Source organism: Pinus tabuliformis, chromosome 3_1 (genome assembly GCF_031772625.1).
Source record: "Pinus tabuliformis cultivar Carrire ecotype Pingquan chromosome 3_1, CPIR1, whole genome shotgun sequence".
Lineage (NCBI taxonomy): Eukaryota > Viridiplantae > Streptophyta > Pinopsida > Pinales > Pinaceae > Pinus > Pinus tabuliformis.
The window spans coordinates 619,008,108-619,032,551 of NC_142301.1; the positions used below are offsets into that span (position 1 = coordinate 619,008,108).

The window sequence follows — 24,444 nt, forward strand, 5'->3', positions numbered from 1 at the left end:
ATGTTTGAGTTTTTGTTCAAGATAATGGATTTTCAGGCGAAATCGGTCATTTTCGATGAAAAAAGAACATTAGAGTCACCTTTAAGCTCTTTTCTGACTCCTAAAACATGAAAATATCGCCGAGTTTTTCTTTTTAAGCTCGTTAAAATGGAACTAAAAAGACGGTCCACTTACAACTCCTTTTCTGACCGTAAAAACATGAAAAGATTACCAGATTTTTGTCGTTTCAAATTCGATATTGGTCATAAAACGACGTGTCATTGATCGCTTTTTTACTTTTTCGGATCATAGGCACTAATTACGAAAATTACTCCTTGGTCATAATGATCAAGCGATTCTCTCAAGTATTATTTTATACTTTTTCGGGCTTGGGAGACACAAATTTATGAAAAAGGACAACCATGGAGTTTTCTTAAGTTTTTTCAGACTCTCTAAAATTGAAAAACACTGAGTTTCTCCTATACTGGACTCGTTAAAATTTAATAGTAAAAGACCTGTTCAATTACAAACAGGAACGGACCACTCCTTCTTAGGGTTTGAATTTAAACTAATTTGGACTCATCTGAAGGATGAGCTTATAATCAAGCAAATATTATCCTCCTCAAGCTTGTCAAAAATAAAGAGGTACTTGCTAGAAATGGTGGGGGAAAAGAGAGAAAAATGAGCCTGTTTGTCATACTTTGTAACCACTCTTGAACACGACACTTTTATTCACCTGGGTTGGGAAATCCTTTGCCTAACAATTGATCAAACCATATTGAAAGTCTTCAACCGGTTTCCGGGTATTAACTTTGGGTCAATTGTCACCAAACCAACTGTTGTGTCGTTATGTGTTCAAGAGGTCAGTGCAAATAATCCATTCATCTGCAAAATATCTGTCATCCATTTTGACCATCCCTGAGTCAGTCCTTGCAACTAAATTTCTTCAAACTTGATCTATGATTTTGTGTTGTGGGCTTACCTACGACAGATCGCTTTCTATCGACTTCAACTCATTATCTAGAAAGATGATCTAGAAATCGTCAGTACCTTGGGATCTGCATGCCTCAATGGCAGGTTTCTCGCCTTCGACGATAGGTTGCATCGTTGACCTTCGATCAAAGGATTCTGTGGCATGTTCGACATCAACACATCTATTCACATTTCATGGATTGTACTGAGTACTTTGAGAGCCATTAACATTACTGGTGGTTTCTCTCACACTTGTTAACAGTTTACATCATTGACTGGTAATCAAGTGGTTTCTACCATGTTCGACTTCGACACATTCATTCACATGGATAGAATCGTACTATTTCGGGAAGTAGAAATGAAGACCCTGGATCTAGTTTCCACCATCCAGGCTGCGAGGAATTTTGTATTCATTATACAGTGGACTATTCATAAACATATGGCTGCATCCATACTATGTCTACATGTGTCTATACTTGTGATGTATTACAAGATCATTCCTACATCAGAGCAGTAGTTAGTTTTCTAGTCAGTTTTGATCTGAGTATGGAGATCCTACCTCAACGATGATATGATCTCATATATATATTTTGCATTGAATGTTTTTACAGGTTCCAACCGAGCTCTCCACAAGATAATCCTCGAAATGATAAAGTACTTCACTCTTCCTAGATGATAAATGAAATCCTCATCTACTACAGACTTCGCACTATAGGGGGCAATCTGTTACACAAAATATTGTCACCATGACTATTTGCAGTTAGTATGGGTTTATCATCATTCATACTATCCTCCTGAGCAAGTCTCAAACCTCAGCCCTTCATGTCAAGCTTTGAAAATGAGAGAAAGACCTTAAAATTCAATAAACCTCTGGTTCCACACTTTCTCTCACTATTGCCTGCAGTCCCGCACCCCCTGTTCATGTTACCTACGGACCTGCCTGCTCTGTCTCTAAAGGAGTGGGTGCGGAACCCTGTGAAAGTCAAAAAGGCGCAAGTTTATTCTAAAAAACTCACTTTGTGTTAATTCTAGATGATTCTAGAAGGAATTTTTACGTGAATGGTTCGCTCCTAGGTGGTTTATGCATCCCAAAAGAGAAAGAGCTAATCCCTTGATGAGAGGAGCTTTCCCTTTGAAGGATGTCTTTATCCCTTTGAAGGTGGACCTAGTAACTTCCCTCCATTGCACTATAAATTAAGGCATTGGACTGGTTACTAGGGAGGTTAGAAGCTGAACATTTTTTAGGGTAAATGCTGGTGGAATTGAGACTTCCTAGTTAAGCTTGAGAGGAGAGATCACATACCTTTTGGCTTCATTGGGAAGAGAGTGAAACTTGTCAAAGTAGAGGAGACTTCTTGTTGGACCCTGGGAGGTCGGTCTTGTCTGCAAGGACGACTCATTCCGTGTGACAGCGATCATATTAAAATGAATAAAATAAATTCAGATATTAAACTCACATTAAAGTAATCAAAACACATTATTATCTATTTAAAAAAAAATTACACATAAATAATTCTATAAAATTAACAATATTATATTATATATACATTAATGTCTCCAATAAAATAATATATTTAAATATTATACACAATTGTCATAATAATAATAAATACATTTATCATCATAGTCACACAACAACATTTCATCTATTCTATTTTTTTAATTATGTTTTTTAACTAGGCTAAGCTTAGATCTATGCCCATCTATTTGATGTAGGAACGTATTTCCCCCTAGTGATATGTTATCACTGGGATTGTGGGAGATTTTTCAAGCTTGGATTGTCCTTGGGATAGTTTAATTCCTCCAAAAGTGACTTCCATCTTCAACTCCCAGTGAGATTCAAACTTAAAACCTCTTGGAATTCACCTATTCTAAAATTATATTCATATAACATTCATATAAATATTTAATTCTTTTCTACTTTTTAAACATTAATACATAATTATATTGTCTAAATAATTGGTAGACGTTCAAATTATTTGCATAAACATATTATGTAAGTGGTTGGTAAATGTTGAAATTATTTAAGAGAATGATTGTCATCAATACGTCTTATCGTTACCATAGGAAGAAAGGTATCAAAAGAGCTATATGATTGGAATTTCTTTAAACATTAATGCATAGTCAAATTGTCTACTTAGTGAGAAGATATTATTAGAATATCATGGTCAAAATGATTAATCTCAAACTTTATAGTAAAAATGATTAATCTCAAACTTTAGTTGTTAATCAAATTATCTACTCGATAGGTAGATTATATAATATTAAAATCTCATGGTAAAAATGATTAGTGTGGAGCTTTAACTGCTAATCAAGTTGTCCACTTGGTAGGTCGATGCTGAAATTGTTTAGGAAAATGGTTGCAATGGTTAAGATCAATATTAATTAGAATTAGAGGGCTCAAAAAAATAAAACCTTATGATGACATCTCCATTTCCATATTGGGTGCAACGCTCAATGTGGAAAAAAGGGAATACATGGAAAATCACATTGGAATCTTCATTTCCATATTGGATGTAACTATCAATTGCTTGATTGGCATTTATAAAGAGATCAGAAAATGTGCAACAATTAGAATATAAAATAAATTTAACCAGAATATAAAACATTATCTGATTTCCATATTGCGTGCAATTCTCTAGGTGAATAATAAAAGGAATGTTTATGCGATAAATTTATAAAATTATGATTACAACTAATAGAATATTCTTGCAATAAATTTTTAGAAATATCGTCACAATGTTCTAACCATTAAAATACAAAACAACATTCATTGTACACCATAAAAGACCATGTTTAAAGATTAAGAGGCAATCTATGTTGGAAAGCTTATATAATCTCTCAATTTGGCATTATTTAAGTGATTTATCTTTATCTTCTACCTTTGAATGCCATTTTTCTTACTAATTTTTATCTTCAATGATTTTTTATATGTCTCGATTCTTGCATTTCCTTTGCAACACCTAGTGCAATTGGTAGTTACAAATAAAATGAATATATCTAATTATAATGGTGTTAACACTTAATTAATTTACTATTATTCACATGATATTTTCATATAATTTACATATTTTTTTCTTTAATTATAAGTAACTATATTTTGACAAGATGTACATAATGATATTATAGTTAACCATATCTTTATATTTATTCTATCTAAACTATAATAAAATATTTGTTATTTTTCAAAATCAGTAAAAATATTAAACAAAACTTGAGACATAGTATAACATCCATATTAGATATTACTAAAATCTCATGTTAAAAATGATTAGTCTGAAGGTTTAATTGTTAACTAAGTTGTCTATTGGATAGGAAAATGTTGAAAATGTTTAGGAAAATGGTTGGAATGGTTAAGACTAATCTTAATTAGAGGTAGAGGGGTTAAAAAATAAAACCATATGATGACATATCCACTTCTATACTGGGTGCAACATTCAATATGGAAGAAAGGGTATACATGAAAAATCATATTGGAATCTTCATTTCCATATTGGGAGTAACTATCAATTGATTGATTGACATTTATGATAAATTCGAAAAAAGGTGCAACAATCAAAATATATAATAAAATTAATGATTTTCATTTTCCAAAATATCAATCAATATATCGAAGAAAGGGTATACATGCAAAATCATATTTGCAACACCCCCGGATATGTGAGTAAAAAATGAAGTTACTATTTTTAATATTTACTTTCCTTTTCTTTTATAATTTTGAAAAGAATAAAATAGACAATTATAATAATTAGTAATGAGGTTTTATTATGTAATTTTGGGAAATGATTAGAGTCAGAACATAATGATGATTTCATGATAAGATAAAGTAGTTTTGAAACACTGGGAGGCAATTACTATTCAGTTTCCTTTTGTCAAAATTCCTGGAGATAAAAAGGCTCCGGAGGGACTAGGAAGGGGGAGGGGGGAACCAGCAAAGAAACCGCTTGAGGAAGAAGGATAGATTAGAACTGTGGAATTATTTCTAGAGCTGGTTGAGGGATAGTGGAAATCTTTCCAGTCAGATTGTTTTATAAGATTCGAGACTGGACTAGTCTCTTGTGGTATGGGAGAGTAGCCGAGACTTGTTACCTCCAAATTTGTCAAAAAATTGCTCGGGAGGGAACCTGAACGTAATAGCTAGTTCCGTTGGTAGGGTGGAATGGTCTCATTCTAGGCACACTCACACAATCTATTTCCAAAATTGTAGATAAGTAGAATTTATGTTATTTTGGAAGTTTATTTCTAGCAGTCGTGTTGAGTTAGAACTCTTGTTGCTCGTTTTTTTTTAAGAAATGTAAATTCCCCAAGAAATGAAAAATGGGTGCTTAATGGATAAATTGTATGACAGGAATATTTGTTGCTGCCTAATTAAACTGTACCACCTGATGTAATGATTTTCTTATATTATTAGTTAATAATAAATGAATGTGGTAATTACTGCCAGGGTATTCATGTCTCTGTGTCTACACCTGTGTAAACATTTTATTTTTGCCTTAGTATTGGAAACTAAAGCATCATATATATTTAGTAACTAGTGATTATTACTTCATGCGACTAACAGAAACCATGTTTGGTAACCGTGGAACTATTGTTAAATCTAGAAGCCCTTGTCGAGCTATAAAAACCTCACAAGTGCATGTTGGTATCAGTAGGGTTAACTTAAGGGTTCTTACCTAGATTTACCCCTTTAGACGAGACCTTGTGGGAAAGTTGAAAGAGTGGTTTTGGGTTGTGTTCGAATACAACAGAAGGGTCAATTTATGAAATTATATGTGCTGTTTTGATATCTAAAAGGAAGAATTGTCATTATGGTAAGTAGGCGTCACAGGCTCTCAATAGAATAACTAGCCAGTGTAAACTGATAATTATTAAGGTTATTGGGTTCGTATAAGAGACTTGGAACTCTAGGTGAATGCTTACATTTAGGGCCATTCCCGTGTTGAACTGTCACCGACAGCCATAGGAAAAACTCTTTGTGAGAATACTAAATGAGTTTGGTAGCTTAACCTATTGTAACCACGCCAATTAAAATAAATGAAGAAGTTATAAAGCTGAGTTGAAAACCAACACAGGTTTAGAAGTATAGTAAACATAAGGAAAAATTTATATCTAATAGTTGGAAAGAACAAAACAGAAATTAACCCATCTTTTTATTAACAATAAAATACTAACAGAATTTGCACTACGAGTCTGAGTATCAAAGGAAAACCTGTGCAATATCAATATCTGCATCATGTAAATGAATGAATGTAGAACAATAACTTTATATAAGTTAAAGGAAGCAGAATAAAACCCTTATATTAATTAATTGTAGTCCTTAAGAAACATAAGGTTTTACATTCCATCAAATGAAGTTTCCCAAAGCAAAACTCGATAACAAAATTACATAATCCTTAAAAATTTTAAATCTGCCTACGACTTTCGCTGGTTATGAAACCCTCCCTATCTAAATATTATGGTAATAGGCCTCCCGAGGCTCTCGGGATTCAGACCTTACATTTTATTATTGACAAAGAGAGTACAAAAATAGAAACCACATCTGGCTGAGCACTAATAGTAATTGTCACTGCCATAGATATAGGGGCCTGTCGAAGAGAAGCAGTGGGAAACCACCTCTGCGTTGCGGTCCCTATCATAACAAGGAGGAATTTCTTACAAGCAGAAAAGACAAAGGAAAATTCATGGTGACTAGCTCAAATCCTGAATAAAGGGAAGGAAGATTTGTTACCCGTGAAAATGCTGAGGTTCTTCAGTTGTGGCCTTGTTGAGATACACGGAAACTGTGTGGATGGGGAACCATAACCCTGGGAAAGTGAGCTGTCCTTGACAATGATACACTGCAAATAATGAGAGGATGTTTAGTGCATGTTGGAGAAAGTTTGTAGGAAGAAAATTGAATAATGGAAGAGGGGTCACCTTGAAGCTGAGGAGAGGTTTCGAGCTAGGAGAGACCCCAAGGTCGCATCAATCCCTACATCTCCAACAAAAACTGTAATAGATTTTGCAAGGTAAAGGTGTAATTCAAGCTAACAGATGGTGCAATCGAGTTCCATCAACTCACCAACAACTCTGTGGAAGAATAGAAAGCATTCGCACAAACCTGGAGAGGATTCCTTGCTGGAGGGAGGAGCAGAGCCTCCCCATCAGCGGCGCTGATGGGTGACTGAATGAGCCTAGTTTTGAAGGGTGGGTAGACCAAAAACCATCACATTCCCTTGGAACCGTAGGATGGTCAGCCGCAAGACCGATGGTGAAGGGAGCGCATACCTATCCATCAGCTGGGTATATGATTGGAAGAGTCTGGAGGGACGTCGTACAATATTTTTAATATACCATTCAATTACAGTTAAACCAATATCACCATCTCCGTCTCTACTGTAAACCATATGACATTTGTATAGGCTACATTTATATGACATTTGTATAGGCTACATTTTTATGTATTAAGAGCAGTAACTAGAAAGAGTACTTAGGAACATAAATATCCAATTACCGTGAAGATATTATAATAATTAAATGATTTTTTATTTTTTCTGTTATGAGTTGTCATAAGTCACTATTACAAGTGGTATCAGAGCCTCAGGTTCCACACTGAGGCCTAAATAGTAATTGCAGTATAACAAAAGTAAATTGTGTTTCACAGAGGAAGAACACTGACTCATCTTGTGATGAGGAGTAAGATCTGCCCCCTCCTGAGCGATGACCGGGCATAACCCAGAGGTGTGGGTATAGCTGGGAGAACCACATCAGAACACCAATGTTGCACTACTGGTGACAGTTTAGAAATTACAGGCTGTGATGCTAAATTTATGAGAAGGCAACGAAATATTATGATTGGAGCAGGAGAAGAATATGAAAAGTCTATCTTATAGGTAGAATCAAACAAATCCTAATCCCAGCGAGGATGAGGAAAACATAATTGAGTCACATAGATAACAAGAGGAATGTACAGAGTTAAGGGAGGCCAAACCGACCATGAAGGAGAGTTGGATAATGTACCTAATAAAAAATAATTTAAGATACAGAAAACTAAGATTCAAGGGGAATTTAATAATATCAAACCACCAATATACAATGGAGAGGCTTAGTAAGCAGCAGAGGCATGGTTAATCATCATGAACAAATACTTTCAAATACATGAATATGAGGATAATTTGAAGGCCAAATTAGAAATATATCAGTTGTAGGGTAAGGCCATCTTATGGTGGGAAGAAATTAAAACAGTCAAGGATATTGATTCTATGATGACAAAGCAAAAGAGTTTCATGATCTGAGACTAGGACAACAATCTATGGATGAGTTCATAGCTAATTTCACCTCTTTATTGAGATATGTTCCATATATTTTGGAAGAGAAGGCTAAAGTCCAACGCTTCATCAGTAGTTTACCGAGCCATATGAAGGAGAAGTTGGAATTTTACAATCCCAAAATGATGGATGACGTACTTAGGAAGGCTCGAATTTACTATCAATAGATGAAACAGAAATGTGAAGGTACCAAAAATTGCACTGGTAAGAAGGGACAAAGGAATTTGTCAACCCGCAAAGGCATGAGGAATGCTAGTACTAGGTACCCAGGTCGGAAAGGACCATGTGGGTCCATAAATAAAAGCCAGCAGAGGGATAGGCCCCACAGTGAAGTAAAACAAAGCGAAGCTTCCAGTGAAATGGAAACTAATCAGATTCCTAAATCTGCTTTGCAATGTTGGGGTTGCGGAGAACCCCATTACTACAACAACTGTCCCCATCGAGGGAGATCAGAACCAGTTACAATGTTCAATAAGCTTCTATTGTTGGTGATTTGGCAAGGAACATACCAAGGATTAATGCGGCGCTAGAATATCGAACAGAATAATATCAACCGTCGATGGTGGAGCTGGAAGGTAAAATATCCAACCATCATGCTTCCATTTTGATAGACCCGGGTCCAAGGCTAAGTTGAGAATTATTGATTTATGTCATTTAACAAGTATAAAATTCAAAAATCCTTGGTTGGTTTAGCTAGCAACCAGAGCCAAGAGAAGAGTCAACGCAAAAATAGATGACTGTGTAATTGATTTGGTGGGACAACAAATTAATGCCACGTTAAATGTGGTGCCCTTAGGATCCCATGATGTGTTGATAGGTATGGACTGGTTAGAATGAAATTGGACCTTAATGGACTATAATGGAAAGACCATTAACTCCCTGTCTAATAATGGTGTCATAGTAGAAATTCAGGGTATTAAAAGAGAACTTAAATTGAGACCCATTACAACTCATCAGTTAGGGAAAAGCATGCGAAAACAGTGTCAAATTTATGAAGTCCAGGTAGGATACACTAACTCATAAGGTAAATTGTATATTTTTGGCAACATACTCATTGTTCAAGAATATAAGGATGTTTTTCTAGAAAAAATTCCAGGACTGCCACCCAAAAGGAACCTAGATTTTACTATTGAATTGATTCCTAGGGCAGCTCCTGTTTCCAAGGTTCCTTATAGAATGAGTGTCCCAGAGTTAATTGAATTAAAAATGTAGCTTCAAGAATTATTGGACAAAGGTTACATTAGACCCAGCGTGTCCTCTTGGGGGGGCCTAGTTTTATTTGTGAAGAAAAAGGATGGTACTATGTGGTTATGCATAGATTACACACAAGTGAATAAATTAACTGTTAAAAACAAGTATCTCTTACCCCGAAATTACAATTTATTTGACCAAGTTGAGGGTGTGGTCGTATTTTCAAAGGTAAATTTATAGTTTGGCTATCACCAGATCCATATTAAAGATGAGAATATATATAAAACAACGTTTCAGACCCGTTACGGTCATTACAAGTTTGTATTTCTTCCCTTTGTACTCACTAATGCTCCAACCACATTTATGAGGATGATGAATGGGATTTGTAACCCCTTTCTAGATAAATTTGTCCTCATTTTTATTGACGATATCTTGGTGTATTCCAAGAGTCTGGAGGAACATAAAAAACATCTATGAATAGTATTTCAAACCCCAAGAGAAACCCAGTTGTACGTCAAGTTCAACAAGTGTGACTTTTTCAAGGACTAGATTCATTACCTGGGGCATATAATTTTGTCCGATGGTATAGCGGTAGATCCGGAGAAAATACAGACTATCATGAACTAGCATGTTCCAACAAATGTGGAAAACATACACTCTTTCATGGGTCTTACTAGATATTATATACGATTTATAAAAGTATTCTCCAAGGTAGCATATCTAATCACCTCCTTGTTGAAAAAAGACATGAATTTTAAATGGACAAAGTACTGCCAAGCGAGTTTTGAAAAGCTGAAACAAATGCTTACCACTACACCTATGTTAAAAATTGAAAACACAGAAGAGGATTTTATAGTTTGTATTGATGCCTGTAAAGAAGGTGTCGGGTGAGTTTTAATGCAAAAAGGTAAAGTGGTTGCTTACAAATCTTGTAAGTTAAAAGAGAATGAACAGAAGTACTATGCTTATGACTTGGAGTTAACTATTGTCGTGCATGCCTTAAAGGTATGACGCCACTACTTGATAGGAAGGAGATTCTTACTCAGAACCAATCATAGCAGCTTGAAAATTTTCTTTAGTCAACCCACCTTGAACACACGCCAAGCTAGAAGGACTACGTTCTTAAGTGAATTTGACTTTGAAATCAAATACCTGAAGGTAAAGGGGAATCGGGTAGTAGATGCACCGAGCTTAAAATTGCATCATGTTTACGAAATTTTGTTTAGTCAGGTGGAAATTAACTTTTTTGATCAAATCAAGGAAGCAATTCAGAAGGATCTAAAATATGGATATCCCTAGCAGCAAGCTAGAGATGCTGATCATACTAGAAAAGCTGGTGAGTACAATGTTAACGTTGACTTGTTTATGTTTAGAGGTAGGATATATTTTCCTAACCAGTTAACAGTGAAACAACTTATATTGGATGAATTCCATAGGAGTCTGTATGCGGCTCACCCTGGCTATCAAAAATTATTTTCTGCAATTAAGAAAGGTTATTACTGGCCTGGCATGAGGAAGGACATTGCAGAGTACTTAGCCAAATGTTTGGAGTGTCAGCAGGTTAAAGTTGAGCATCAGCATCCTGTTGGGTTGTTGAATTTGTTGCCTGTTCCGGAGTGGAAGTGGGACACCATAACTTTGGATTTCATAACTGGTTTACCTCGATCAAAATGACAGAATGATTCAATTATGGTGGTGGTCGACAAATTAAGCAAGGTAGCTCATTTTGTTCCTGTCAAATCCACCTACCAAACCACTCAGATAGCCGACATATTCATGAGGGAAATCTTTAGGCTGCATGGCATACCTCGAGTCATAATCTCTGACCGTGATGTTAAGTTCACTTCTACTTTTTGGAAAGCATTGTTCTCCAGTTTGGGCACTCAAATTCACTTCAGTACTTCCTATCATCCTCAGACTGATGGGCAGACTGAATGAGTCAATCAAGTGGTGGAAGACATGTTGTGCATGTACGTCATGCAACAACCTGGGAAATGGGAGGAATATCTTCACCTAGTAGAGTTTGCCTACAATAATGGGTATCATGAATCGTTAAAGATGAGTCCCTTTGAAGTACTCTATGGGAGAAGGTGTACCGTTCCTACAAATTTGAATAACCCTGAGAATAAACTAATACTAGAACTAGATATGTTAGAAGAAATGGAAAGAATAGTGAAGAAGGTTTGGGAAAACCTAAAGGCTGCATAGGATAGGAAAAAGTTTTATACATATAAGAAAAGGACCTACCAGGATTTTTAGGTAGGGGACCATGTCTATGTGAGAATTAAACCCAAGAGGAGTACTCCTACATGGGGAAAGTGCGCCAAATTGGCCCCTCGGTTCTGTGGTCCCTTCCAAATCTTAGATAGGGTAGGACCGGTTGATTATCAATTTGCGTTACCGAGTCATCTTCGGGTGCATAATGTATTTCATGTTTCACTTTTAAAGAGAGATATATATATATAATCCTTGATACATCATAGATTGGAAAGATATTCAGGTAAAAGAAAATTAAGATATGTGTATATGTAAGTAAGTCTTTCATCTTCGGTATATATATTCAGATGTGTCAAATGTGTGACAATTGGATGATGGTAGGTCGAACCAATAGGAGAATTTCTGGAAGAGACCTTGCACATACTCGATCAGAGAGAAGTAATAATGTGGAGGCAAGCTATCATCTAGGTTAAGGTGCAATGAAAGCACTTTAGCCCAGAGGAAGCCACTTGGGAGGATAAATACTTTATGTAAGAGGCACAGCCCAGACTGTTCCAGGAGAGACTGGAGAACTAAAACACTATGGACGGTGTTTCACTTGGGGGGGGGGAGATGTAACCACTGCTAGATATGCGAGTAAAAAATGAAGTTACTATTGTTAATATTTACTTTCATTTTCTTTTATAATTTTGAAAAGAATAAAACAGACAGTTATAATAATTTATAATGAGGTTCTGTTGTGTAATTTCGGGAAATGATTAGAGTCAGAACAGAATGATTATTCCATGATAAGTTAAATTAGTTTGGAAACAGTTGGAGGCAGTTACTATTCAGTTTCCTTCTGCCAAAATTCCTAGAGATAAAAAGGCTTCGAAGGGACTAAGGAGTGGGGACAACCAGCAAGGGAACCACATGAGGAAAAAGAATAGATTAGAACTGCGAAATTATTTCCAGAGCTAGTTAAGGGCCATTGGAAATCTTTCCAATCAGACTGTTTCTGAGATTCGAGATTGGACTAGTGTCTTGAGGTCTGGAATAGTAACTCAGACTTGTTACGTCCAACTGTGTCAAAAAATTGCTTGGGGGAACCAGGATGTAATAGCCAGTTCCATTGGTAGGGTGGAATGGTCTCATTTTGGGCATTCTGACGCAATCTATTTCTAGAATTGTAGATAAGTAGAATTTACGTTATTTTAGAAGTTTATTTCTAGCAATCCTATTGAGTTAGAACTCTTGTTGCTCGTTTTTTAAAGAAATGTAAATTCCCACATAAATGAACAGTGGGTGTTTAATGTATAAATTGTATGACAAGAATATTTGTTGCTGCCTAAGTAAATTGTATCGCTTGATGTAATGATTTTCTTATATTATTAGTTGATAAATGAATGTGGTAATTACTACCAGGGTATTGACGTATCTGTGTGTCTGCACCTGTGTAAACATTTTATTTCTGCCTTAGCATTGGAAACTAAAGCATCATATATATTTATTAACTAGTGATTATCAGTTCATGCGAGTAACAAAAACCATGTTTGGTAATCGTGGAACTACTGTTAAATATGGAAGCCCTTGTCTAGCTGTAAAAACCTGACAAGTGCATGTTGGTATCAGTAGGGTTAATGAAAGGGTTCTTACCCAGATTTACCCCTTTGGCTGCGACCATGTGGGACAGCTGAAAGAGCAGTGCTAGGTTGTGTTTGAATACAACTGAAGGGTCAATTTATGAAATTAACTATGTTGTTTTGATATTTAAAAGGAAGAATTGTCATTATGGTAAGTAGGCATCACAGGTTGTCAAGAGAATAACCGACTAGTGTAAACTAATAATTATTAAGGTTATTGGGTTCGTATAAGAGACTTTGAACTCTAGGTGAATTCTTACATTTAGGGCCACTTCCGCGTTAAATTTTCACCAAAAGCCATAGGAATAGCTCTTTGTGAGAATAGTAAAGGTAGCTTAACCTGTTCTAACCACACCAATTAAGAGAACATAAGAGGTTATAAAGCTGAGTTAAAAACCACCATATTCATGCAACACAGGTTCAGAAGGATAGCAAACATATGGAAGAATTTATATCCAATAGCTGGAAAGCACAAAACATAAATTCACCCATTTTTTTATTAACAATAAAATACTAACAGAATTTGCACTATGAATCTGGGTATCAAAGGAAAACCTGTGCAATATCAATATCTGCATTATCTAAATGAATGAAAGTAGAACAAAAGCTTTATATAAGTTAAAGGAAGAAGAATAAAAACCTTATATTAATTAATTGCAGTCCTTAAGAAACATAAGTTTTTACATTCCATTAAATGAATTTTCCCAAAGAAAAACTGGGTAACAAAATTACATAATCCTTAAAATTGTTAAATTTCCTACGACTTTAGCTAGTTATGAAACCCTCCCTATCTAAATGTTATGACAATAGGCCTCCTGAGGCTCCCAAGATCTAGACCTTACATTTGATTATTGACAAAGACAAAACAAAAATAAAAATCATATCTGGCCGAGCACGAATAGTAATGGCCACATCCATAGATATAGCGGGCCTTTGGAAGAGAAACAGTGGGAAACCACCTCTGCGCTGTGGTCCCTAGCATAACAACAATGGCTTTCTTACAAGAACAAAAGACAAAGGAAAATTCATGGCGACTATCTCACATCCTGAATGAAGGGAAGGATGATCTGTTACCCATGAAAAAGATGAGTTTCTTAAGTTGTGGCATCGGTGAGATACACAGAAACCACACGGATGGGGAACCAGAATCCTCACAAAGTGAGATCTCCTTGACAAGGATTTCCTACAAACAACGAATGGATGTTTAGTGCCTGCTGGAGAAATTTAGTAGGAAGAACATTTAAGAATGGAAGAGGGATCACCTTGAAGCCACAAAGAGGTTTTGAGCTCAGAGAAACCCTAAGGCAGCATCAATCCTTGCAACTCCAGCGAAAACTGTAATAGGTTGTGCAAGGTAAAGGTTTAAGTCTAGCTAACAGATGGCACAGTCGATGGAAGAACGAAAAGCATTTTCACACACCTGCAGAGGATTCCTTGCTGAGGGGAGTAGCAGAGACTCCCCATTGGCAGAACGGACGGGTGACTGAATGAGCTTGGTTTCAAAGGGCTGGTAGACTAAAAACAATCGCATTCCCTTGGAACCGTAGGATGGTCAACCCTAAGATTAACGGTGAAGGGAGCGCACACCTATCCATCAACAGGGTATATGATTGGAAGACTCTGGAGGGACGACGTACAATATGTTTAATATACCATTCAGTTGCAGTTAAACCAATATCAATGTGTCTGTCTCTACTGTAAACCATCTGACAGTCATTCAGGCTATAGTGTTATCTAATTAAGAGCAGTAAATGGAAAGAGTACTTAGGAACATAAATATCCAATTACTGTGCAGATATTATAATAATTAACTGACTTTTTTTTTTTTTTTTGTTATGAGTTGTCATAAGTAGCTGTTACATATTGGAATCTTCATTCTTATATTTGGTGTAACTATCAATTGATTGATTGGCATTTATGATGAAATTCAAAAAAAGTGCAAAAATATCAAACAATATCCCATTTCCATCTTGGGTGCGTTTCACTATGTGGTAGAAGGGTATAAATATAAAATGATATTATTGGAACCTTCATTTCCACATTTGGTGTAACTATATCTTAGTAAATGATTTTTGCTTTCCAAAATATCAAATATCTCATATTACTCTATAATAATTAATGGAATATTTATGCAATAAATTTATAAAATCATGATTACAATTAATAGAATAACCCTGCAATAAATTTATAGAACTATTACAGTGTTCTAACCATTAAAATCCAAACATTCACTATGCACCATAAAATACCATCTTTAAAGATTAAGGGGATATCTACATTGGAAATCTTATAGAATCTCTGAATTTGACATAATGTAAGTGATTTCGATTTATCTTCTAGCTTTGAATGACATTTTGTTTACTAATTTTTATCTTCAATGATTTTTTTGTATGTCACTATTCATGTTGAATTTATGCCTTAGGATGTTTCCTTTGCAACATCTGGTGCAATTGCTAATTATAAATAGCATGAATTTACCTAATTATAATGATGTTAACACTTAATTGATGATTATTCACATGAAATTGCTTTCCATATAATTTAAATATTTTTTTCTTTAATTATAAATAACTATCTTTTGGCAAGATGTACATAATCATATTATATTTCTTGTAGCTAAACTATAATAGAATACTTGCTATTTTTCAAAATCAATAAAATATTAAACAAAAATTAGACATGGTATAACATTTAGATTAGATATTATTAAGATCTCATGGTAAAAATGATTAGTTTGGAGCGTTAATTGTTAATCAAGTTTGTCTAATGGTTACCTAGATGTGTAAATTATTTAGGAAAATGGTTGAAATAGTTAAGTTTAATCTTACTTAGAGGTAGTGGGTTAAAAAAGTAAAACCATATGATGGCTTCGCCATTTCCATGTTGTGTACAACACTCAATGTGGAAGAAAGGGTATACATGCAAAATCATATTAGAATCTTCATTTCCATATTGGGTCTAACTATCAATTGATTGATTGACATTTTTAATGAAATTCAAAAAAAGTGCAACAGTCACTATATATAATAAAATTAATGATTTTTATTTTCCAAAATATCAAAAAATATATCATTTCCGTCTTGGGTGCAATTCTCTTTGTCGAGGAAGGATATAAATGTAAAATCATATAATTGAAATATTTATTTCCATATTGGGTGTAACTATATCTTGATTGATTTAAATTTATAATGAAAATTATAAAATGTACAACCATCACTATATATAGTAAATGATTTTCACTTTCCAAGATATCAAATATCTCAGATTACTCTATAATAATGAATAGAATATTTATACAATAATCTATAAATTATGATTACAATTAATAGAATATTCTTGCTATAAATTTATAGATTTATGATTAGAATGTTCTAATCACTAAAATCTAAAACAACATTCACTGTACACCATAAAATACCATCTTTAAAGATTAAGAGACAATTTATGTTGGAAAGCTTATAAAATCTCTCAAATTTGCATAATGTAAGTGATTTCTCTATATCTTCTAGCTTTGAATAACATTTTGGTTACTAATTTTTTATTTTCAAGGATTTCTTATATGTCACTATTCTTCTTAAATTTACGCCTTGTGGAGTTTTCTTTACCTTTCCTTTACAACATCTGTTGTAGTTGCTAGTTATAAATAGCATGCATATATTTAACACTTAATAAGTAATTATGTTTTGACACGGTGTCCATAATGATATTATATTTAACTATTCATTATATTTCTTCCAACTAAACTATGATATAATACTTATTATTTTTCAAAATCAATAAAAACGTTAAAAAAAATTGAAACATAGTATAACATTTAGATTAGACAGTATTAAAATTTCATGGTAAAAATGGTTAATTTTGTGCTTTAATTGTTAATCAAGTTATCTATTCCATAAGTAAATATAAAAATTATTTGATAAAATTGTCACAATAGTTAAGTGTAATTTTAATTAGAAATAAATAGATTAAAAAATACAACCATATGATAACATCTCCATTTCAATATTAAATACAACTCTCAATGCAAAATTCTATTAAAAACCTTTTACCTCCCCACGAATTGCACTCCTTTCTTTTTTAGTTCTACCACCCATGGCATAGTAATGCCCCAATTCCCCAATTCCTCTTCTTCTTCCTTCAGCCACATTTATTATAGTCCGTGGAATTAAAAGAGAATATGGTCTCATTTAGTATAGTCTGCGGAAGTGAATTCTCTCTAAAATGTTCCCCTTACTCATACATGTGAATCGTAGCTGTCAAGCATATTCAGAAAAGAACCATGGCTATATCGACCATTAAAGGCTGGGCTTTAAAGATATTTTTTATTTTTTTAACGAAGTATTTGATTTTCTAACTTAATAATATCTTCCAAAATTACAAAAATATATATATATATATATATATATATATATATATATATATATATAATTATGATTTTTTTTTAAATATTTGATTTTCTAGCTTAATAATATCTTCCAAAAATACAAATAATGATGCATATAAAAAACAAAAATAAAATCAATATAAAAAATATAGACATTACATTGCAATTTTATCTTATTTCTTTTAATATAAATAATTTTAATATAATAATTCATTAAAAATATAATAATGTAAATGAAAAAAATTATTATCAAAATATAAAATAAATCATTTTTAAAATCAAATGAATTAAATTCGATCTCAATGAATATCAGTGATTATTATACATCATATTTTTCTTTCTCTCACACTTAATTCTAAAATAAAGATAATGTTCAATTATGATACTAAATGAGTGATTGTGTATACATATTTTTGTTACGTTGTAAAAATAAATAAATAAAAACTTTTTATCCATATAAATTAGCTTTCGAAATCTAAAAATTAGAAAAAAGAAGTATATATAAAAGGGTTTTCCCAATATATATCAGTTTCATACCTATAAAAGAAAAATAAGTATATCAAATTTTTATGGTCATTTAACAATTAAATAAAATATTGAAAAATAATAATTTTATCAATTAATTAAAATATTTAAAAAATATTATTTTAAATAAATAATTATTATAATAAAATAATTTAATATAAATTTGTTAAATAATTTTTTTTTAAATCATATATTTTTAAAAATTATAAAACATAAAAAAAAAATATAATCTTTAAAACTTAATAAACTATTTTGTAAATAAAATTATTGTATCACTAAAACAACACTTCATAAATAAATTATTTCTCAATATATTTATTAAAATAATTAATCATTATTATAGAAATTCTTTGTAATTATAAAAAAAAATATTCATAAAAATTCTGATTTGTTTTTAGCTTTTATAAATATATCATCTCATTATTATTTATTTATATATAATATTTGATATTATATCTATATCATTAAATTATTTTTTATATATTATATTTACTATTATAGATTCTTGATTTTTATATATTATATTTGGTATAGATTCCATTATGATATTTGGTATTATACATTTCATTTTGTTTATTATATAATATATATATTTTTATAAAGAAAATTAATCATTATTATTTAAAAATTAATATATTTATTAAAAAAATATTAATTTTTTTAAAGTTATATATATCTAATTAAATCATTATTTTTAAGGTATATACCTTTTTTTTAATTATATATTGCATTTTTTTATTATGTAATACATTTTTTCAAATATAATTTTATTTTATAAAGTTTATATTTAGTTGTTTGTTAAATTATAAATGATTTTTTTAATATTTAATTTAAATTGAAAAATAATAATTTTAATGTAGATATCTCTTTTATAAAAACATATTAAAACTAAAGAGCCTTTATCCGTGAAGGCATAAAACCATTGGTATTGAGCCTTCTCCCTAGATTGCTAAGACCACTAGATTACAAGTAAATATTAAAATTGGTGCACATTGCTAAGACCAAGACCATGAGATTACAAGTAAATGTTAAAATTAGTCCTCATGCATAGGAATAAAAGGGATCATTGATCTAAGGGTTAAAAAACATCCTTTTAATGCATTAGTTGGATCATACGAAGCCGCGCTGCAACCCTAGTCGCGCCTTCTGAGCGACCCTGCAAGCGCTCTCCCTCATGGAGCCTGGAGGCGGCCCTGCGGCCCCTCCCCCCTTTCCTCCGGAGATCGAAGCCTTCAAGGCTCTTGTAACTGCAACAAGAAAACGTCATGTCACAGGCCCGCAGCAAAAATTCGTCAAAAAACTGGACAGTATACCCAAGGTGGCCTTACCAGAGGAGGAAATCTGTAGATCTGCACTGAATCTTGCAGAAAAAGGTCTGATCGGCCAATTCACCGGTTTGTGGCCATCCCCGAGAGCTGTCGAAGAATGGGTCAAAAGGAACTGGCTACCGTTGGTAAATGAAGGAATCAAGATCTATGTTGTCGGCAAAGGATTCTTTGTTTTCTTGTTTGACAGTATAGAGGACAGAGGCCTGATTTTCAGAAACGGGCCATACTTCATGGGGCCTCAAGGACTCTACTTGAACAAATGGTCTACAGATTTCGACCCAGCGCAAGACGTGCCCAAGGTGGTTCCTGTTTGGGTGCGCCTCCCGCATCTTCCCCTGCATTGCTGGAATCAAAGCTCACTTCAATCCATCGGAAACGCTCTTGGAAAATACATAGACCAAGACCCAAGGAAGGACCAATACTCTTGTGCCCAGATCTGCGTGGAGGTCGATTTGGAAACAGGATTACCCGAAGCGATTCAGCTATCGGTGGCAAACTGGACACACATACAAGAGATTGATTACGAACAGCTGCCTTTCAACTGTCGTTTCTGTCATGAGTATGGGCATTTTGCAAGATACTGCAAAAAAAGAAGCGAGGAGACAACAGAGAAGGAAAAAGAAGAACAATGGAAACAGGCAAAGAAGACAACACTCAACAGACAGAGTAACAAAAACAAGGCTAAAGGGACAGAGAACAAAGTAGATAATGGAAGCACAAGTAACCAAAACGCCGGAAGCAGTGAAACAAAAGGCAATGAGGGGGATAAAAACCCCTTTGAAATCCTCACGCCTCCTTCAGATCCTCCGGAAGCAGGGGAAGAAGAACCACCACAGCAGGAGAATATTGAAACCATAGAACCAGGTAATAACCCAATCTCCATCCCAAGAAATATTTCTTCCCCACACAGATATAATAAAAAAGAAGAAGAAAACAATAGAGAATATGGGATCATCAGATGATGAAACATTAGAAAGGACAACAAAAAGGGTTGGACGAAGATCAAACAAGGAAACTAGAGAAGAGGAGTCAGAAAGACAAAAAACCCTCGGCAGTCAAGCTACCATCGAAATGACACTAGGGAGGAATATCAGGCCTAGGGCCTCCAAAGGAGGAGGGCCTACCCCTTCAAGTGGTAAATGATGCAGTTGATCTCTTGGAACTGTAGGGGTCTGGGTAATCCCAACAAGGTAGAGGCTATCAAAGACTTATTGAAGATGGAGACCGCGGACATCCTTATGCTCCAAGAGACCAAAGTAGAAGGGGAAACCCTTCTAAACACCAGCGCTATGAAATGGAAATTTGATTCAGGAAAGGCTGTTAGTGCAAGGGGCACAGCTGGAGGATTAGGTACTTTTTGGACAAAAGACTTCTCACTAGAACGATTCTTAGCGACCCAACATTGGATTTTCACAGAGTTGCGTCACACCGTAAGTAATCTTACCCTCGCTCTGTTTAACTTGTATGTCCCTGTTCATTATGAAGAAAAGAGAGAGTGCTGGAGGTCACTTTTGGATTATATAGCGCAAATCAGCCCCTCAAATTTAGTCATAGGTGGAGATCTGAATATAACTCTAGATCCCAAAGAAAAGAAAGGAGGGATCCAGTCTAGAGATCCTTTCATCAATACAGTGGGCAATTTGATTCTGCAGTGGGATTTGGTAGACTTCAAACCAGTGAAAGGAAAATACACCTGGACAAACAATAGAACCGGAGAAAATCATATCTCTGCCAGATTGGATAGGTTTCTTATCAGCAGCTCTTTAATGATGGACAACAAAATAGTTTTCACCAAGGTTCTTCCAAAGCTCACATCGGATCATAAGCCTATCCTCTTATGCCTAAAAGAGGAAGAAGATTTAGGCCCCCTTCCATTTCGTTTCAACCCTCTTTGGGCAGGTAAAGAAGGGTTTTTAGAAACAGTTCAAGCAGCATGGAGGATAGATGTACTCGGTTCCCCAAGCTATGTGTGGGAACAAAAAATGAAAAATACAAAAAAAGCACTCAAAGATTGGATAAAGAAATCCATGCAATCTCCCAATAGGCAGAGGAAGGAGGCAGTTATTCAATTGGAAGGAATACAACTTGAAATGGAGGAGAAAGATCCCTCTTCCACAGATTTAGCCAATGAAAAATCTGCTCAAAGGAATGTATACTGTTCTTTTAGAAATGAAGAGGAATATTGGCGCTTAAAGTCTCGAAGTATGTGGCTCAAATCTGGGGACAGAAATACCTCATACTTTCATAGACAGTGCAGGGCCCGTCTCTCGCGCTATCACATAACAGAAATTACCAGCACTGGCGGTCAGGTTTATAAAGGATTTTCTCAAATCCAAGAAGCAGCTGTAAATCATTTTCAGAACCTCCTTAGTGCAGAAAGAAATGGGAATGAGGAGGATGAAGCAGAGTTTCTCACAACCATCCCAAATCTAGTCAGTGAGGAAGATAATGATTCTCTGATGAGCCCAGTAACGGAAGAAGAGATAACTAATATTGTCTGGTCCATGGAACCAGATAAAGCCCCAGGTCCCGACGGTTTCACAGTACACTTTTACAGAATTTGTTGGGAGATTATCAAAATCGATCTCTTCAGAATGATAAGAGGAGTCTTGAGGAAGGCAAAAGTGGGTGGTGGAATAAAATCCACATTTCTCGCTTTAATCCCCAAGGAAACAAACCCAAGATCCTTTGACAGATACAGGCCGATCTCCCTTTGTAATTCATCATACAAGATTGTGGCCAAACTGCTGGCAAACAGAATTAAGCCACTTCTTCAAAAACTCATCTCTCCAGCCCAAGGAGGATTTGTGAAAGGTAGACAAATCTTAGACAATGTCATTCAAATCCAAGAGGCTCTCCATTCCAGCCATACACGGAAAGAACAAGGTATGATTATCAAATTAGATATGAGTAATGCTTTTGATCGTGTTAACCGTTCTTTCCTCCTCAGAGTACTTGCAGCCTTTGGGTTCAGATAGGAATTCATAAACCTTATCAAAGCCTGCATCGAAAACATCTGGATTGCTCCAATGGTGAACGGGAGACCAACAGAGTTCTTTTCAGCCACCAGGGGACTGAGGAAAGGCTGCCCTCTGTCTCCCTTTCTCTATATTCTGATGGCGGATTCATTAAGCAGAAAGTTGACACAGGAGCAACAAAGTGGCACCATTCCTGGGATAAGAATCGTGCAAGGCATATCCCCAGTGAATCATGCGCTCTTTGCCGATGATTCACTCCTGCTCGGGGGCGCATCCATGAGAATCGCTAAATCCTTCAAGACAATTCTCCAAAAGTATTGCAGTGTTACTAGAGCACTAATCAGTGAGAGGAAAAGCGCAGTTTACGGATGGAATACCGATCAACAAACAATTGAAAGGATAGCCAGTGAATTGGGGTTCAAAGGCTATGCAGAGTGGGATAAAATAAAGTATCTTGGTCTTCCGTTGACGATGGGATCCAATCGCAATCATTTGTGGGAGGAGGTGATTTCCAAGTTCAATAAGAAGATAGCAGCGTGGGGCAGAGTCTGGCTTACCACAGGCGGCAAGCTCACTCTCATCCGTTCGGTGCTTTCAGCTCTGCCTACTTTCCAAGCCTCTTTGCTGATGGCTCCAAGGCAAATCGCAGATCAGATCTCTTGTTTAATGCGGAAATTTTTGTGGAATGGTGGGAAGGGGAACAGTAAACGTTTTCACTTAGTTAATTGAGAAATGGTGAAGCGACCCATTGCTGAAGGAGGACTCCAAATTAGAGACCCCCAACAAGCAAATCTAGCCCTGGGTTGTAAACTCCTGTGGCAGCTAATATCTGAGCCCACGCATCCAATCAGCCAGCTCTTAAATCTCAAATATCTCAGAAATCGGTCGATCATCTCCTTCAACCCAGCGTCTTCTCCTAAAGGAACACAGGCTTGGAGGCTCTGTTGTAAAGGGATAGATTTCTTCAGAACACATTTGTATAAAATTCCAGGGAATGGCAAAAAAACATTGCTGTGGAGAGACCGAATCATGGGCCATCCTCCACTCTCAGTCATAAACGAAATCGCAGATTTAAGAGTCTGGTTAAGATCAAAAGGAATCAGGAAAATCGAGGACATTGCAGAGTGGGATAACAAAGGCAATTGGCAGTGTTGGACTTTGCCCAACATACCAGCGCACTTAAAAAATCAGTTAAACTATTTCATAGATGCAATCACAGACTTTACTCAAGTGCATAAGGGCGAGGAAGATTCATGGGGTTGGGGACAAACAGGGGTATACACAACCAAACAAGGGTACTTACAGATGCAAAGCAAAAAGGACTCTTTGCATCCGGAAGCAGTGTGGAAGCAGATCTGGGAAAGTTTCAGCATTCCGAAGATAAATTTCTTCTTCTGGACTTTGTTTCACAACAAAATCCTAACTGGAGATAACCTATGTAGAAGGAACATAGCTGGTCCACATCGATGTGTGTTCTGTAAAAAAGCCTTGGAGACCTCAGTTCACATATTTATTGAATGTGAGTATGCTCAGAAGGCCTGGACTAGCTTCTTGGCTGGACTGAATGTAAGACCTCCAGTGCATTGTTCGATAACAGACATGTTTTTGTCTTGGAAAGCTAGTTATCCCTACAGCATCGCAGGCAAATCCCTTTGGTACAAGGTGTGGATAGCAGCTCCAAAATATGTGTGCTGGAAGTTGTGGCTCTCCCGAAACGAAATTGTCTTTAATAAAAAAGAATTGTCAGAAGGAAATGTCGCAGAAAAGGCCAAGAAACTACTAATAGAAACTCTGAGACAATCCAATGTTAGAGACAGCTCCTTAAGAGATGAAGAAAGAGCATGGTTGGGTGATTACACTCCTACAACGAGTCCTTCAACAATCACTCGCCCAAATCACAAGGAAAACTGGCAGATTCGAGACAATTTGGAAAGCTTCTAG

General features: G+C 35.1%; 1 protein-coding gene across 1 annotated transcript; it reads left to right on the plus strand.

The window, feature by feature from the left end:
• Nucleotides 1-23,235: 23,235 nt before the first annotated feature.
• On the plus strand, nucleotides 23,236-24,444 carry LOC149188550 (uncharacterized). Its single transcript, XM_089409988.1, has one exon. The coding sequence runs from the start codon at nucleotides 23,236-23,238 to the stop codon at nucleotides 24,442-24,444; it is 1,209 nt and encodes a 402-aa protein (XP_089266114.1).

Bases quoted from the DNA above. Each gene is read 5' to 3' on its own strand.
- LOC149188550 (XM_089409988.1), top strand. From the start codon at position 23,236: ATGGTGAAGCGACCCATTGCTGAAGGAGGACTCCAAATTAGAGACCCC.